The sequence below is a fragment of the Hyalella azteca genome, unplaced genomic scaffold (assembly GCF_000764305.2).
Source record: "Hyalella azteca isolate HAZT.00-mixed unplaced genomic scaffold, Hazt_2.0.2 contig520, whole genome shotgun sequence".
NCBI lineage: Eukaryota > Metazoa > Arthropoda > Malacostraca > Amphipoda > Hyalellidae > Hyalella > Hyalella azteca.
The window spans coordinates 1-15,334 of record NW_025930867.1 but is presented as its reverse complement, the minus strand read 5'-3'; the positions used below and the strand labels follow the sequence as shown (position 1 = coordinate 15,334).

Sequence of the window (15,334 nt, the reverse complement as noted above, 5' to 3'; positions counted from 1 at the left end):
TTCATGCGCTTCTTCTACACGCGCATTATGCGCCTGCGTGTCGTGACGATGATGTATGTAATGGTGTGATGTTATTAGGAGAATAAGGATGGTGATGATATTAGGAGAATAAGGTAATGGTGTGGTGATATTAGGTAATGTAATGGTGTGGTGGATGTAATAAGGTAATGGTGTGGTGGATGTAATAAGGTAATGGTGTGGTGGATGTATGTAATGGTGTGGTGATATTAGGAGAATAAGGGTGGTGATGTTATAGAGCTGTGACTGTGATGCAGCGAGACGAGCGGTTATAGCGATTTGTAACTTGAGGGTGATAATGATTTTGATATCAGGACTCACGAGATGATGTTAAATTCTATATCGTAATGAGATGTTACTGTTGATATCAAATGACGATATAAATCTTCAGTGTGATGGTGTTGAATGTGGGTGGTGTTGAATGTTGATATCAATGGGCGATAAGAACGTTGATATTAGAAAGGGTTGATATTAAGAGATGACATTAATGAGAAATCAGGAGGAAATGTTGATATTCATATCAGAATGAAAGTGAATATTGATTTTGATGATGAACTTGTGGGTTGATATTGAAGCTGACATTTCTACAAAGTTTCTTGTAACAATGATGACATTAACACAAAAAATTAATAATGATATATATTTCGAAGTTTAGATACAATAATTATATCGAATAAAATTTCCACATAACGAAGTAAATAAAACATAATTGAAAGAACTTTATTGGATGCAAATTTTGGCAGCAAGTCGCCTGTTATCACTGCCAACTTCAAGGAAAATAACATAAGATGACACTTCATTTTACTAAGTTGAATGACGATAATGGAAATTCTTTCGCATTTGGATGTCGTTAAATTCTTCGTTGAGACACTCCCTTCAGATTGATTTACGACAACTTTTAATTAGTCAGTGAGAGGCACGTGACAACCGTGACGGTCAGTGGGCACCCGTGACAAGCACGGTGAAGGTGACCGTGACGACCGTGACGGTCAGTGGGCACCCGTGAGGGGCACGGTGAAGTTGCCCGTGACAACCGTGACGGTCAGTGGGCACCCGTGACAGGCACGGTGAAGGTGCCCGTGACGACCGTGACGGTCAGTGAGCACCCGTGACGGGCACGGTGAAGGTGCCCGTGACAACCGTGACGGTCAGTGAGCACCCGTGACGGGCACGGTGAAGGTACCCGTGACAACCGTGACGGTCAGTGAGCACCCGTGACGGGCACGGTGAAGGTGCCCGTGACAACCGTGACGGCCGCTCCCGTGATGTCAACTCGACCGTCGGTGCGCACCGTGACCTGCAGATCGCCCCCGCGGGGAGAACATTGGCGGCCTGCGGGGGGGGGTTAAAGGTTTATTGTTTACCTGTTAAACTAAATGTGATTTAGCAATGACAGGAGAATTCGTGGATAATAAATGAGTGGCAAGTGCATCGAATAATGTCATAAGCGGCAAAGAATTGAAATAGAGAACTATTATCATAGAGAGGAATAATTTTATAATAGTAGTAATACGATAAAGTTAATAAAAATGAAAGGGTAAAGAAGGTAAATAAGACGGTGGTACAATTACCAAGTTAAGATAACTGTTTTTGCTACTTTGTTGATGTTAAGATAACTGTGAAAATACAACTTAATTATATTTATTTTGCTAGCAGGAAAAAACAGCATGAATTTGGTAGGATGATTATGAAAATTAATTTCTGTCCCACTCACAGTGAAGTTTGTTGATGCCCAACTCCTTGGCCCAGTACGGGCCCAGCACCGTGTGGGCCGAGCCTGCAGAATTTGATTTTATAAGACACTTCTCATCATAACGCGGCGTGCGACTTCCCAGTGAAAATTTACAGACGCGGCAGCTTCTGATTTGGATTACCAGAAGCTGGGCGACTCTAAATTTTGTTAGGGTTAGCGACTTGGTTGAACTTAGAATTAGTGCGGTAAACTTAGAGTTAGTTCTCTAAACTTATTGTGTTAAACTAATAATACAGTGAAGAGTCTTAGAACGTGACTGTTTGTGATTTTCAGCTCGAGAAAAGCCCTTTCGTGTATTCGCAGTCACGCTAGTGGGTCCGGTACTAGAATATATAGGGTGGGGCAGAACCGATTGAGCAGTTTTGAGGCGAAATTAAAGAGTAATGGAGAGACATAAAGAAGAAAGTTCATTTTCCTCGAGGTTAGCATAATATACCATTTAGAATACTTATGTTTTGAAAACAATATCAGGAATACGGTGGCCGTTAGCTGCAACACTCTGTTGCATGGAGTCGTTCTCGGAGGAGGGAGTAACCGTGGCAGTGAATTCCGATCGCTATGCTGCAATGTTGCAAAATTTCTTGCAGCCCAGGATGGAAAATATAGTTGAAAATGAAGCATTGAGAGACGTGTGGTTCCAGCAGGATGGGGCTACAGCTCATACAGCCCGAATGTCACTCAATGTTTTGAAACGCACGTTCCCGGACATCTGGTGTCTCTGAGGGGTGACTTACAGTGGCCTGCGAGGGCACCTGATTTGAGCATTTGCGATTTCTTTCTTTGGGGACATCTAAAAGAAAGGGGTTCAGAAATCGCCCTCACACCATACCACAGCTAAGGGAATGTACGATGTTGACGACTCGTATGTACGCCGTGCTTTTCTATGCACTTTATAGGCGTATCTAATTAGTTATTAATTACCTGAGGTAGGGTCCGGGTGCCGTGATCGAATGAGGATAAATGAGGCGCGAGTTAAGTACATATTGGATACTTATACTTAGTGAGAATATATCGGCTTACAGTTTAGGATAATCAGTTAATAAGTTGGAGCTCTAACACTGATGTCTTCGGCGTCCAGTAGAAGTATGGATAAGTCTAGAGTGTATCTTCTACTCTGACGTTAATTTAGAGTTACTGTCCTGTTTGACATGGACAGGAGCAATGGGGTATATATACCGTAGCGGTCCTCGCCCAAGACTGAGTTTCCTGGTTTGGGCAGAGCTCATATAGCTACGCTAATTGACGTCACCAATACGTGACTTGATAAACAGGAAAGGCTAATACAAGGAAATGCTCATGAACATATCGCATGTGAAGGATCTCATCTTCCAACAAGGAAGACATCAATCAGGAAATGTCAAGGGACAAATGGTATCAACATTGTCATCTTACAGGAACCGATTATTGCAGAGGTTATGGCCATACCTCGCCATACAGTAATGTGTGAACGTGCTGTAGGAAACTTCCAAGAACGACTCCAAGTGTGTTGCAGCTAACGGCCACCATCTTCCTGATTTTTTTTTTCAAAACATAGTATTCTAAATGGTATGTTATGCTAACCTCGTGGAAAATAAACTTTCTTTTTTATGTATCTCCATTAAGGTACTCTTTTATTTCGCCTCAAAACTGCTCAATCGGTTCAGCCACACCCTGTATATACTTAAGTAGCGAACTCAGCTACTCAGCTGAGCTAATCTACCTTGAAACTACAGCTGAGCCAAGCTACAGCTTAACATTTGAACCGCAGCTGATTTAAGCTGCCGTTAAACCTTTAAACCGCAGCTGATTTAAGCTGCCGTTAAACCTTTAAACCGCCGCTGATTTAAGCTGCCGTTAAACCTCTAAACCGCAGCTAGTTTAAGCTGCCGTTAAACCTTTAAACGGCAGCTAGTTTAAGCTGCCGTTAAACCTTTAACCCGCCGCTGATTTAAGCTGCCGTTAAACCTTTAACCCGCCGCTGATTTAAGCTGCCGTTAAACCTTTAACCCGCCGCTGATTTAAGCTGCCGTTAAACCTTTCAACCCTGGTCGAAGAAGTTACCACGTAATGACATAGGCGTAGAACGTTGATTACGCTAATTTACAAAGCTGATACTCATAGATTTAATAAATCAAAACGCATAACGTACTTTATTGAGAAATACAGCACGGCAATCAAATGATGCGAAAAGAATACAAAGGCAAATGCCTTTGTATTCTGTCTATAGTTACTCGTCTCACCAGTCGCAGCGTCAGTTATAGTACAGTGATCCAACAAGTCTCAGTCTCACCAGTCACATGACGCTACACTACAAGTCTCAGTCTCACCAGTCACATGACGCTACACTACAAGTCTCAGTCTCACCAGTCACATGACGCTACACTACAAGTCTCAGTCTCACCAGTCACATGACGCTACACTACAAGTCTCAGTCTCACCAGTCACATGACGCTACACTACAAGTCTCAGTCTCACCAGTCANAGAAACAGGCCCATGGCCTGTTGCCTATTCTTGTACTTTTCGTGACTTGATTCCACAAGGGATCCGGCTTTTTGAACCCGATCTTTCCATAACTAACGATTGATTGAGATAGCTGCTGGACTTATTGCCTGCTGGTCCGTAATTTGCTAGGCATTTTAAGACTGAACATATGCTCCTGCATAGCTTCGTCTAGTCTTATTGCCTGGTCCGTAATTTGCTAGGCATTTTAAGACTGAACATATGCTCCTGCATAGCTTCGTCTAGTCTGTTCTTGAAGGCGTTCATACTCGGAGCGTCAACGATGCTATCAGGGAGGCTGTTCCACATGTCGGTGACTCGAAGCGAGAAGAAATGTTGTCGCAAGGATCCTCGGGACACAATCCTCGATTGTTTACGAATCGAAAACGTCTGAAGAATTTTAGCAGAGTACGAATTACGTTGAAAACTTCATTGTTTCATTTGTTTACCCAACGCTGACACCGGCAGATTCTTTAATGGAAGCTGTAGCGGCCACGATGAAGCACTGCATGAGAATATGCTTGCCGTAATGTCACGCATGTAACTAAACGGCAGTGACACGTGGCGCGCAGTGAACGTGACGGCAGTGACGTGTGTCACGCGTGAATGACGTGGTTGAGTGCGCATGGTGAAGTAACAGGCATGCATGTCATCTCATATGTCGCGCTCGTGGCCTTGGTTACGATGGCAATTATCATGCACTGTGGTTAACTGGGGTGAAATATGACATTTTCAGGACAATTCTTGCATTTAATTCGGTTTAACCTTCTATAAATGATTGCTACAATCACATACTACGTACTGCGAGTACGATTCATTCAATCAATTAAGTAGGTGCTTCTATAGAACAAATCAAAATTTTCCCTTTTTTCACAGGATTTTATTTAAAAATTTTGACGCGCGATGTCTATTTGCTTCATATATTGTATTTTGTCTTGCTTCATATATATTAATATAATATTATAATTTAGCAGTTTCAGCGTTTATTAGGCCGATTCTTAAAATCGCAGAACATTCATTGCATTTTGCGGTCTCGAACTCGCAACTCACTGCCTACACTTCTGCTTTGCTTAACCGCCCGGCCTCCTTGCCGATTCTGACCAGAAACTGGCGCACAGAGCTGGGATCAAACCCGCGCCTCTCTGCGCCAATCTTGGTACTCTGAACTGTAACCCCTGGGCCACCCTGCCCAGTGGTTAAATATATTGTAAGTTTGTCGATTTGTGTGTTTGAAACCTGGTGCAATGAAATATAAGCCCACCAGGCAATGAACCACGTTGAAAAGTTTAATTAATTCAACGAAACAACGTTGAATTCAATGTTGATTCAATAACGCGTCAGGAGTGTTGTGGTGGGAGGGCTGTTCCAGTGCGAATCCAGGAGACTTGTCGAGTCGGGACGTTACCCGGGCCTGGAATTTCAGTCTTAGTGGGAGAATAGCGAAGGATTGGAAGAAAGAACGAATAAAAAATTGAGATTTGATTTTGTAATTGGTAAATATTCATTTAATTTACCAGTGCAAAATAATGTTTTAAAAAAATTTAAATAAGGGTCTAAACGGGGAATCTTATGTTTCCTGTTACGTCTGGGTTCTTCGTAGCTTTCAACTTGCTTCATATATTGTATTGTTCCCATTCTATTATAGAAGACATAACTTTTATTATTATAAAAATATTTGGGATTATGGGTTGACGGGATTTGGGATAACAGGTATCCAATTTCTGGACAGGTATCCAAAATCTTCAAACCTACCTCATGAGACCACATATCAACTCGCTTACCAACCACGAAAATGAATCTATACATTCCTAAATTAGAATAAATTTGTAGGTTACATGAAAATAGATTACCCAATGTCAAACGCAAAAAGGTATAAATCCATGGAAAGTTTGTCAATTGAACATAACTCCATGAACGCATAGCAACAGTAGTAACGGTCACATATATAAGTAACAGTAGTAAAGGTCGCATATATAAGCAACAATAGTAACGGTCGCATACATAAGTAACAGTAGTAACGGTCACATACAGTATATAAGTAACAGTAGTAACGGTCGCATATATAAGGAACAATAGTAACGGTCCGCATATATAAGTAACAGTAGTAACGGTCGCATATATAAGCAACAATAGTAACGGTCGCATATATAAGTAACAGTAGTAACGGTCGCATATATAAGTAACAGTAGTAACTGTCTCTTATACACATCTAGATGTGTATAAGAGACATGCTTCAGCTGATCTGCAGCAGTTGCTTCAGCTGATCTGCAGCAGCTGCTTCAGCTGATCTGCAGCAGCTGCACGTCAAAGATGAGTGTTGCATCTGCAAGTAAAGCGGTGATGCGGGGGTGTGAACCTCAGAAGCCAGTGAAAATCAAGAAGCAACTTATTTCATACAAGATAACAAAGGCGAAATGTACTATTGTGAAGAACTTTAATGGATAAAATTTTTGTTACAAGAAACTGGAATGCCGAAATATTTGATATAAGAAATATAGAAACGTAAAAGTTTTAAATACAAATAAAGCGTCAAAAATGAATTCAAATACATATTATTATAATATTGCTTTTTATTTTATCAGAAGTAGGTAGAATGATAATATACTAAACTACTATTCTATAATATATTTCATGATTAAAAAATTTATACTGATGAAATTATCTGACGAAGCAAGTTGAATTTTACTTAATTCATTTATTTATGAAATAATATCCATATTCCGTGATATAGCTAATTCCGCTAAAAAATATTACGATTTAACATTTGTAAAAAAATTTAATATTTTATTATTTAATATTTAATATTTTTACGAATATTTCTTAACTTACTGGGCGGGATGACACCCCCCGCCCCCCGCTCCCCGTAGGCCAGGTGGGGGGGCACGACCATCCTCCTCCTCTCCCCCACACACATCCCCACCACCCCCTCCTCCCACCCCGGGATCACCTCCCCGCTCCCCAGCCGGAACGTGAACGCTTCGTTGCGGTCCAAACTGAAAATAGGAAATTTATCAAATATTTTTACTAATTAATTTTGTTATATTTTTGATTGACTGAAAGTAGGAAATTTATCAAAAATTTTTACTAATTAATTTTGTTATATTTTTTGATTGACTGAAAATAGGAAATTTCTCATATATTTTCACAATTAATTTTGTAATAATTTTTTGATTGCTAAAAATTTATAAGTAATATAATGTATAAAATATTTTCATAATTGTATTTTGAATGATTACCTTTTTCCCGATCGCTAGTAAATGATAAGTGATTAAATTACGTATCATATACAAAAAAATACGGTCTTCAGCAAAAATTTAAAACTAATGGGTAAATACAAATCACAAAATCCACGCTAAAAATACTGGTAATAAAATCCAGGCCAAGAAATAAGGTAATAGTGAAGAGATCTTGAATCAAAAGTAATTTCATTGTTTAAATTTTACGCTTATACCAAATATATGTGTGCTGTAAATATGTTATTTATTAATGAGTGTTAAAATTGTGATAATATTGGAACCGAAGTTAGAGATTGCGGGTAGGAATAAAGTAGCAGTAGGAACGAATCGAAACCTTGTGAACAGAAGTTAATAGTTGATCATGTATCAAGAAACCTTTGAAAGTTAATTATTATTACGTTCCTTTTGAATGAATTTGAAAGTTAATTCATATTACGTTCCTTTCGAATGAATTTGAAAGTTAATTCATATTACGTTCCTTTCGAATGAATTTGAAAGTTAATTATTATTACGTTCCTTTTAAATGAATTTGAAAGTTAATTCATATTACGTTCCTTTCGAATGAATTTGAAAGTTAATTATTATTACATTCCTTTTGAATGAATTTGAAAGTTAATTCTTATTACGTTCCTTTTTAATGAATTTGAAAGTTAATTCTTATTACGTTCCTTTTGAATGAAAAAGTTTTAAAATGTAATGTGATGCCTTGTGCAATAAAGTTTTCCTTATTGCACGTGATTTTCCAGATCACTAAACCTGCCACTATAACCACGACAATAGAATGTGCATTATACAGTGTTCGATTAATGATATAAATAATTCATATAATATCTCTAATTTTATCAGCATAACAAAGTAATTTGTAATTCTAATATAAGTTGCGTTTACGCCGTACAAATAAAACAGCAACATGTTGATGTTTTGATGCATCGAACCTACAAAATATTGTAATATTATTATTATTAATATTAATGTTGTTATTATTAATATGATAAGCGTGAATCTCGTAAAATGAAGGCATAAAATGTACTACTAAATAAAATATGCGTTTAAAAATTACTTTTTAAAGACAACACTTCTAAAGAGGCCAGTGTCTCCGATGTTACACGTGTACAATGAATTTCTTACTTTATTTATAAATATTGAATTTTTATTTTTCAATGTTAAATAATTTAAATTATTGAATTATTTATTCTGTCCATAGATTCAAGTATCTTCTCCGACTTTACGCAAGTGAGCAAAATTTCATATTGATTGCACAGGTAGAAGTGTGTTAAATATCGATTATAAGATTTGTAGAGGACAAACAAACAAGAAGAAGTGAAGTTAAATAAAAGTGTTGTAAAAATAACAATTAACACAGCCTTATTGCATTACTGACATAATTCCCCTCGGATATCAGCTAATTAAAAGCCTTTTACAGCGTCCTAAATTATATTATTGTTTTTTTTAGTAATTATTTACCATTGGTAACTCCATTGTATCGGACCCCAAGTTTGCAAATTCAAAGTTTGCAGCTTGAAATTTTTGTTTGCAAATTTTTATCTTAACCGCACATCCACACGGGCGAGCTGGGGGGCACATGCTCACCCCGCGTGGGGGGGCACCTGCTCACCCCGCGTGGGGGGGCACCTGCTCACCCCGCGTGGGGGGGCACCTGCTCACCCCGCGTGTGGGGGCACCTGCTCACACCGCGTGGGGGGGCACCTGCTCACCCCGCGTGGGGGAGGCACCTGCTCACCCCGCGTGGGGGGGCACCTGCTCACCCCGCGTGAGGGGACCTGCTCACCCCGCGTGGGGGGCACCTGCTCACCCCGCGTGGGGGGCACCTGATCACCCCGCGTGGGGGCACCTGCTCACCCCGCGTGGGGGAGCAGGTGCGATTATTATTAATTAATTATTATTATTAACCTGGATTATTATTAATAATTAATATATTATTAATTATTAACCTGGAGTCGAACTTGCGGGTGGAGGTGAAGTACCCCGCGTAGTGCACGGTGAGCGTGTCCCCCACGGTGGCGGTGGGGGAGCAGGTGGGGGGGCGCACCAGGGTCTGGGTCTGTAGGGTCTCTGGGGTGGGGGGGGGAGGGGGATGTTCATTCATAACACTATATTATATATAAAATACTATATTATATATAAAATACCATATTATGTATAAAATACTATATTATATATAAAATAATATATTATGTATAAAATAATATATTATATATAAAATACTATATTATATATAAAATAATATATTATGTATAAAATAATATATTATATATAAAATACTATATTATACGTAAAATACTATTTATATATAAAATAATATATTATATATAAAATACCATATTGTATGTAACATACTATATTATATATAAAATACTTTGTCATAAATACTATAGGTATTATATTAAACCTCATTCAAGTTATGCTACAGCCACAATGGACTTTAAATCTACCGAACCATCTATGCAGCCATGCTGCGGCCACTGACTGGCTTCTCTATGGGATACTTCAGTTACAGTAGATACTCCGGTTACTGTAACTCAGACAACAATGAGACACTTCCACTAGGGATACTTCGGTTACTGTAACTCAGACAACAATGAGACACTTCCACTAGGGATACTTCGGTTACTGTAACAAAGATAACAATGAGACACTTACACTAAGGAAGGAACAGTAATACTAACACTGACTAAGGAACAGTAACACTGACAACAATCTTGTATCAACTCACGTGGAAGAACGGAATTCGCATCAACATTTTGCTGCTGCAAGTGCTGAGGAGAATGCTGTGGTTGCTGCAGATGCTGAGGCTGCAGTGTTTGCTGCTGCAGGTTTTGTGTTTGTTGCAGCAATTGGAGCAGTTGCTGTTGCTGCTGCTGTAGCTGCAGTTCAATAGGTTGCTGCAAGGGTTGCTGCAGCTGTTGCGTATCAAAGTCCTGCTTGTTTGTCTGTTGCTGTTGTTGGAACAACTGCTGTTGGAACTGTTGATTTGCTTCGGGAATCTCAACGAGTTCAACATCGAACACGAGCGTCGCTCCTGTAAACCAATTATTTTATAGATACATTCATACAAAATAGCGTTAAAATTATAGCTTTTTCATATTCATTCATCATTTTTTCAATTTCGTACGAGAGAAAGTTAAAAAAAAAACATAATAGAGTGCATGAAACTTACTGCGAATTGGCGATTACTGCTGACATTGTAGTTATATAAATATGTTACCAATGATAATTATTTAAATTAGTTATCACTGATGATAATTATATAAGAATATAACTTGTTAAAATAGGTTTGTTTCACCAGCACTGAATTTAATAATCCAACTCATACTGAATGCTCCTTCACTCTCAATGCCAATTCACACTATTAAGGACTGCACAGTTTCTCAGATAAGGACTGCACAGTTTCTCAGATAATATATTTTATAGTTATTATCGAGCATTAAATATATACTTTATTATGCAAATATTTCATTATTAATGTAAAAATATGTGTATATATTATTGGTGTAATTCGGCAAAAGCTTTTCTTTTATGCAAGTTTGATTGAAGAAAATCAATCAGGATGACAATTGGGTAAATAAATAGGTACATTAAATAAATTAATTACTACATGAATTAATTTAATACATTATTAATTAATTAAATACATTAATAAATACATTGGGTAAATAAATACAAGTTATTATGTATATACATTATTATATATATTTTACGAACAGAATCAGGACATTCCTGTATTCCTCCCCCCGGGTGACTGTCCCCCGGACAGTCACCTGGAAAATAATTCCCCCGGGTGACTGTCCGCTGCTCACCTGGAGGAATGACTCCCCCAGCCCCCCGGTCCCCGTACGCCAGGTGGGGAGGCACCAGCAGCCTGCGTCTCTCCCCAGCACACATCCCCAACAAGCCCTGGTCCCAGCCAGGGATCACTTCCCCAGCCCCCAGCCTGAACTCGAAGGGTTCGCCGCGAGGTAAACTGCAACAGAAGCATTGCTTAGCAATCGACACACACGCGTTATAATTACGCATTAAATATTCAAGACTATTTCGACGTTTACTATTCAAACCACGTTAATGACGCCTTGGTTACTTTACCAGTGCACTCCAACGATATTTTATTGCATTACTATTTCATATTAAAAATGCATTTATTTTAAAAAGCATGAGCAGCTTACAAATACCTTTGTAATGTAATTGTAATGAAACTTTGTAATGTATGTAATTCAAACTTTAGATCAATAATATTCATCATAACCACCTTAACGTCTCGATTACATCACAATAATAGCTTACTAGCGCCTAGGTAACAACACACCAGAAAACTTTTTTATTGCACGTCAATTGAACCTTAATGACTTTTAATGTTAATAAAATCACCTTAGTAACGCCTTTATTGCGTGGTAATCATAACGTAAGGTGAATGCCTTAAAACGCTCTTTTTACATTACGTACAGTAACACAATGACCTAATATCAGAACGCTTGTTAATAACATTTATGTTATTAAAACCACCTTAGTAACGCCATAATTGCCACCTAAAACGCTCTTTTTATTACAACACTTCTCTTTAACTTCACTTCCTGTTTGTTTGTCTGTCTGTCTGCTACAAATCTTATAATCGAAATTTACGTAACACACTTCTACTTATCCTATTAATCTGAAATTTTGCACACTTGCATAAAGTTGGAGACAATGCAAGAATAAAATGACAAAATAAAAGATTTTAATACTTAAAATTTTTTATTTCAATATTAAAAAAATTGAAAAAATACTTTTGTAAGCTACAAATCTTATAACTCATATTTGACACACTTTTACCTGTCCAATTAATCTGAAATTTTGCACACTTGTTTGAAGTCGGAGGCAATGCATGAATCAACTGACAGAATAAATAATTTTGAAAAAAAAATTTATATATTAAAAAAATTGAAAAATTAATTTTTTTTAATATTAGAAAATAAAATAAGAAATACATTGTAAGGTACATCTTTAACATTGGAGACACTGGATTCTTTAGAAGTGTTGTCTTTAAAAAGTAATTTTTAAACGTATATTATTACATTACTTACAGTAACACAATGACCTAATATCAGAGCGCTTGTTATCCTACCAACAATTGTACCGAAGACTATATGAGGCTACAGCAGACCTGGTGTCGAAGATGGTGCCGTTGGTGAGGCTGCCGGTGTAGTGAACCCGCAGCCTGTCACCCGTTGATGAAGTCTTGCTGCAATGACTGGCCCGTTGCAGCACATCCACCCGTAGGCCCTTTACCCCGTGTAACGAGAGGGAGGCTACAATTATAACGGTGGTAACGGCCAGCGAGGAGACGCTGCATGGTGCCGACATCTTCATATGGATGAATTTTGCGGACTTGCGGGACTTTCCGAACATAAATCTGGTGTCAATTGCGTTTGTATATATGGTTGTTAGGTCGGAGAATGGGTTCAATTACGCCCGGTAGTTTCTGTATCAGGTACAGGGTTTAACTAGGTCTCTAGGATGTGAGTTGAAAAAAAAAATCGTTGAGGTTAGTTAATTTACTGTTATTTTTGAAAAAATCTAAAAAAGGCATGGAACTTTATTGGTCATCTTCAATTATTTATCTATTGACTATAGATAAAAAAAATTGCGAAACATGTGAAAAAATATTATAGGTGATTTTTCTGACCTGTGACTTTAGTGCAATTTAATTGGAGTGAACAAAGAAGGCAAGGTCTTTTAACCGTGTCTGTAAAGTTAGTGAAAATTTAATACATGTCAAGGAGTGGCTAAAACCGAGCCACAAGTCCCCAAATAATGATCCTCTTATGAATACCTCGCGCGCTGCCTTTGTGTAGCGCACTTCTGTTACTGTCGTATCGGCTTCTAGACTCAATTTCTTTCCTGTGATTCACCTTGCTTAGCTTTTCAATTATTCCTCGTGATTCTCAGACGTGACGCAGTGAGTTAGTCATGAACCGAATCAGGATGAAAATTGGATGGCTTAACACAATCATCCCCCTGAACACCCCTTCGTCATGAGGCTTCAGAGGCTGGTTAAGCACGCTCAGCTTTCCCTTTCCCGTGCGCTATTTACGCCAGGACACTTCGCACATTATTGCGAAGAAGTTACAAAATTTCACTTCTTCTTTATACGTATATTTACTTGTACTTAAGTATTAATTGTTACTTTTACTTGCATATTCACTTGTTCTAGAACGGTCGGATATGATCGTCAAATATCATCTCTTGAAGATCATCGAACAATAAATGTTTAACTGCACAAAATTTAGCAGCTGCAGGTAACATGACAGCGATTTGTTGGCGAAATTAATTCTTGACAAATATTCTTATCATCACGCAATTGAAGACTTACAATCAATTAAGTGTTTCAGATTTGGCCGTTGATTTTAAGTCTCTTCTTTTTGTCCCTGTGTGAGCTGTCTTCTCACGAAGCGAGAAGTGGAGCCCGCTAACTTCATAGTTTTTATTGCCAGAGTTTAAAGTCATCAATGAATTGCAAAAATATTAAGTGCAAAATTGTTTTGGCGAACGATGTTTCTTAACAAACCGTTAGTGTACACTCCAGTGAGTCTTTATGTAATGGAGCAATGCCGTTAAAATAAAATTCTAATAGATAGGAGAATGGCAGTTCACAGGAATCCATATAAAGAACTGAATAAGCAACATGCGTTTTGCTTTAAGTAAGTAAGGATTCTACCCAAAACATTCATTTGTCCAGTTACCCAGAGGGAAACGAAAGAATCCTACCAAATAAGAAGCCTTTTCTTCGGAGACCGCATCGTTGAGTCTTACTCAAGCACTATTGCAAAAACTGTAACTCAGTACTCACTGCAGTGAGTGACAGAGAGCGCATTTTCTCGTCGAAGAAAACGTGAAGTCACGGACAGACGGACGGACGAACACGACGAGCACAATAGCGCTTTTTTCCATAAATGAGAAAATGCGCTAAAAGGGAAGACAACGTACATAGACTTGGAATGGCGTTCAAATGTCGTACAAATGGTCAATGTTCTGAAGGTAAGACTGTCGCGACTATACCGGTAATATTTTTGTCGATCGAGTTGATCTGAGAAACTCCACATGAAGTGCATATGGTATTCGAAAAAGTGTCTCTTCCTTCATGACAATATCCACAATAAAATTATTTTCGACGTAATAATAAGACTTACTAGTGCCGCGATCATTAAAGTTACTGTAACTTGATATGCTGCAAGTTTTGCGTTATTCTAAAATTCTATGTTGAAAATAATTGTTGGACCAGATTCACTTGAACAATTCGTTGATTTTCACATGGTAGAAGGATGAGTAACAGTTTGAGCTAGTTAATTCCATCGAAGGTATTATCATTAATAAAGCTTGCATCGCAGTAATTCGTTTAGTTGGGCAATTGATAATATAAATTGGCTACGAGCTTGCAATCTTGAAAGTTTCAACGAACATCCTCGCACTACCACCCGCACACGCTGCTCAGCGACTACTGACGTTACGACAGCAGCTCACGGACTAACATTTGCGTGTCGTCTTCTCACGCTCCGTTAGCCGCAGTCTCGACAATATGATCTGATGTGAGATGAAATCGCTTGATTTCTTAGATGCATCATGAACGAAACGATATACATTGCGATTTTAAAACAGTAATTAAATTCCCCAGAGTTGTTATACGAGCGGAGACAAGGTTCTGGTCTTGTAATCAAATGTACGGTCTGAAGATATTACGAATAATTTAATACGTTAAATTATTACTTTCAGGCCTTCAACTCAAACACAATTTGTTTTAGAATAGAATAGATGTGTCGGCACTGAAGAAACAGCCCCATGGCCTGTTGCCTATTCTTG

At 38.4% G+C, this 15,334-nt stretch overlaps 1 protein-coding gene and 1 long non-coding RNA gene across 2 annotated transcripts; both read right to left on the bottom strand.

The window, feature by feature from the left end:
- Positions 1–724: 724 nt before the first annotated feature.
- On the bottom strand, positions 725–1,796 carry LOC125177828. The gene is made up of 2 exons (XR_007156677.1): positions 1,733–1,796; positions 725–1,350 (listed from the first exon to the last, which is right to left on the bottom strand). It is a non-coding gene; the product is annotated as an uncharacterized LOC125177828 (long non-coding RNA).
- A 4,733-nt stretch (positions 1,797–6,529) lies between these two features.
- On the bottom strand, positions 6,530–13,129 carry LOC108665445 (peptidyl-prolyl cis-trans isomerase FKBP10-like). Its single transcript, XM_047880283.1, has 6 exons — positions 12,642–13,129; positions 11,305–11,468; positions 10,221–10,526; positions 9,439–9,559; positions 7,080–7,243; positions 6,530–6,573 (listed from the first exon to the last, which is right to left on the bottom strand). The coding sequence occupies exons 1-6, from the start codon at positions 12,884–12,886 to the stop codon at positions 6,530–6,532; spliced, it is 1,044 nt and encodes a 347-aa protein (XP_047736239.1). The 5' UTR covers positions 12,887–13,129.
- Between the last annotated feature and the right edge of the window lie 2,205 nt (positions 13,130–15,334).

Bases quoted from the DNA above. Each gene is read 5' to 3' on its own strand.
- LOC108665445 (XM_047880283.1), bottom strand. From the start codon at position 12,886: ATGTTCGGAAAGTCCCGCAAGTCCGCAAAATTCATCCATATGAAGATG. The intron at 10,527-11,304 runs GTGAGCAGCGGA...ATTGGTTTACAG, and splicing joins TGGGGGAGTCATTCCTCCAG to GAGCGACGCTCGTGTTCGAT. The intron at 7,244-9,438 runs GTTAATAATTAA...TCCTATTTTCAG, and splicing joins ACCCGCAAGTTCGACTCCAG to TTTGGACCGCAACGAAGCGT.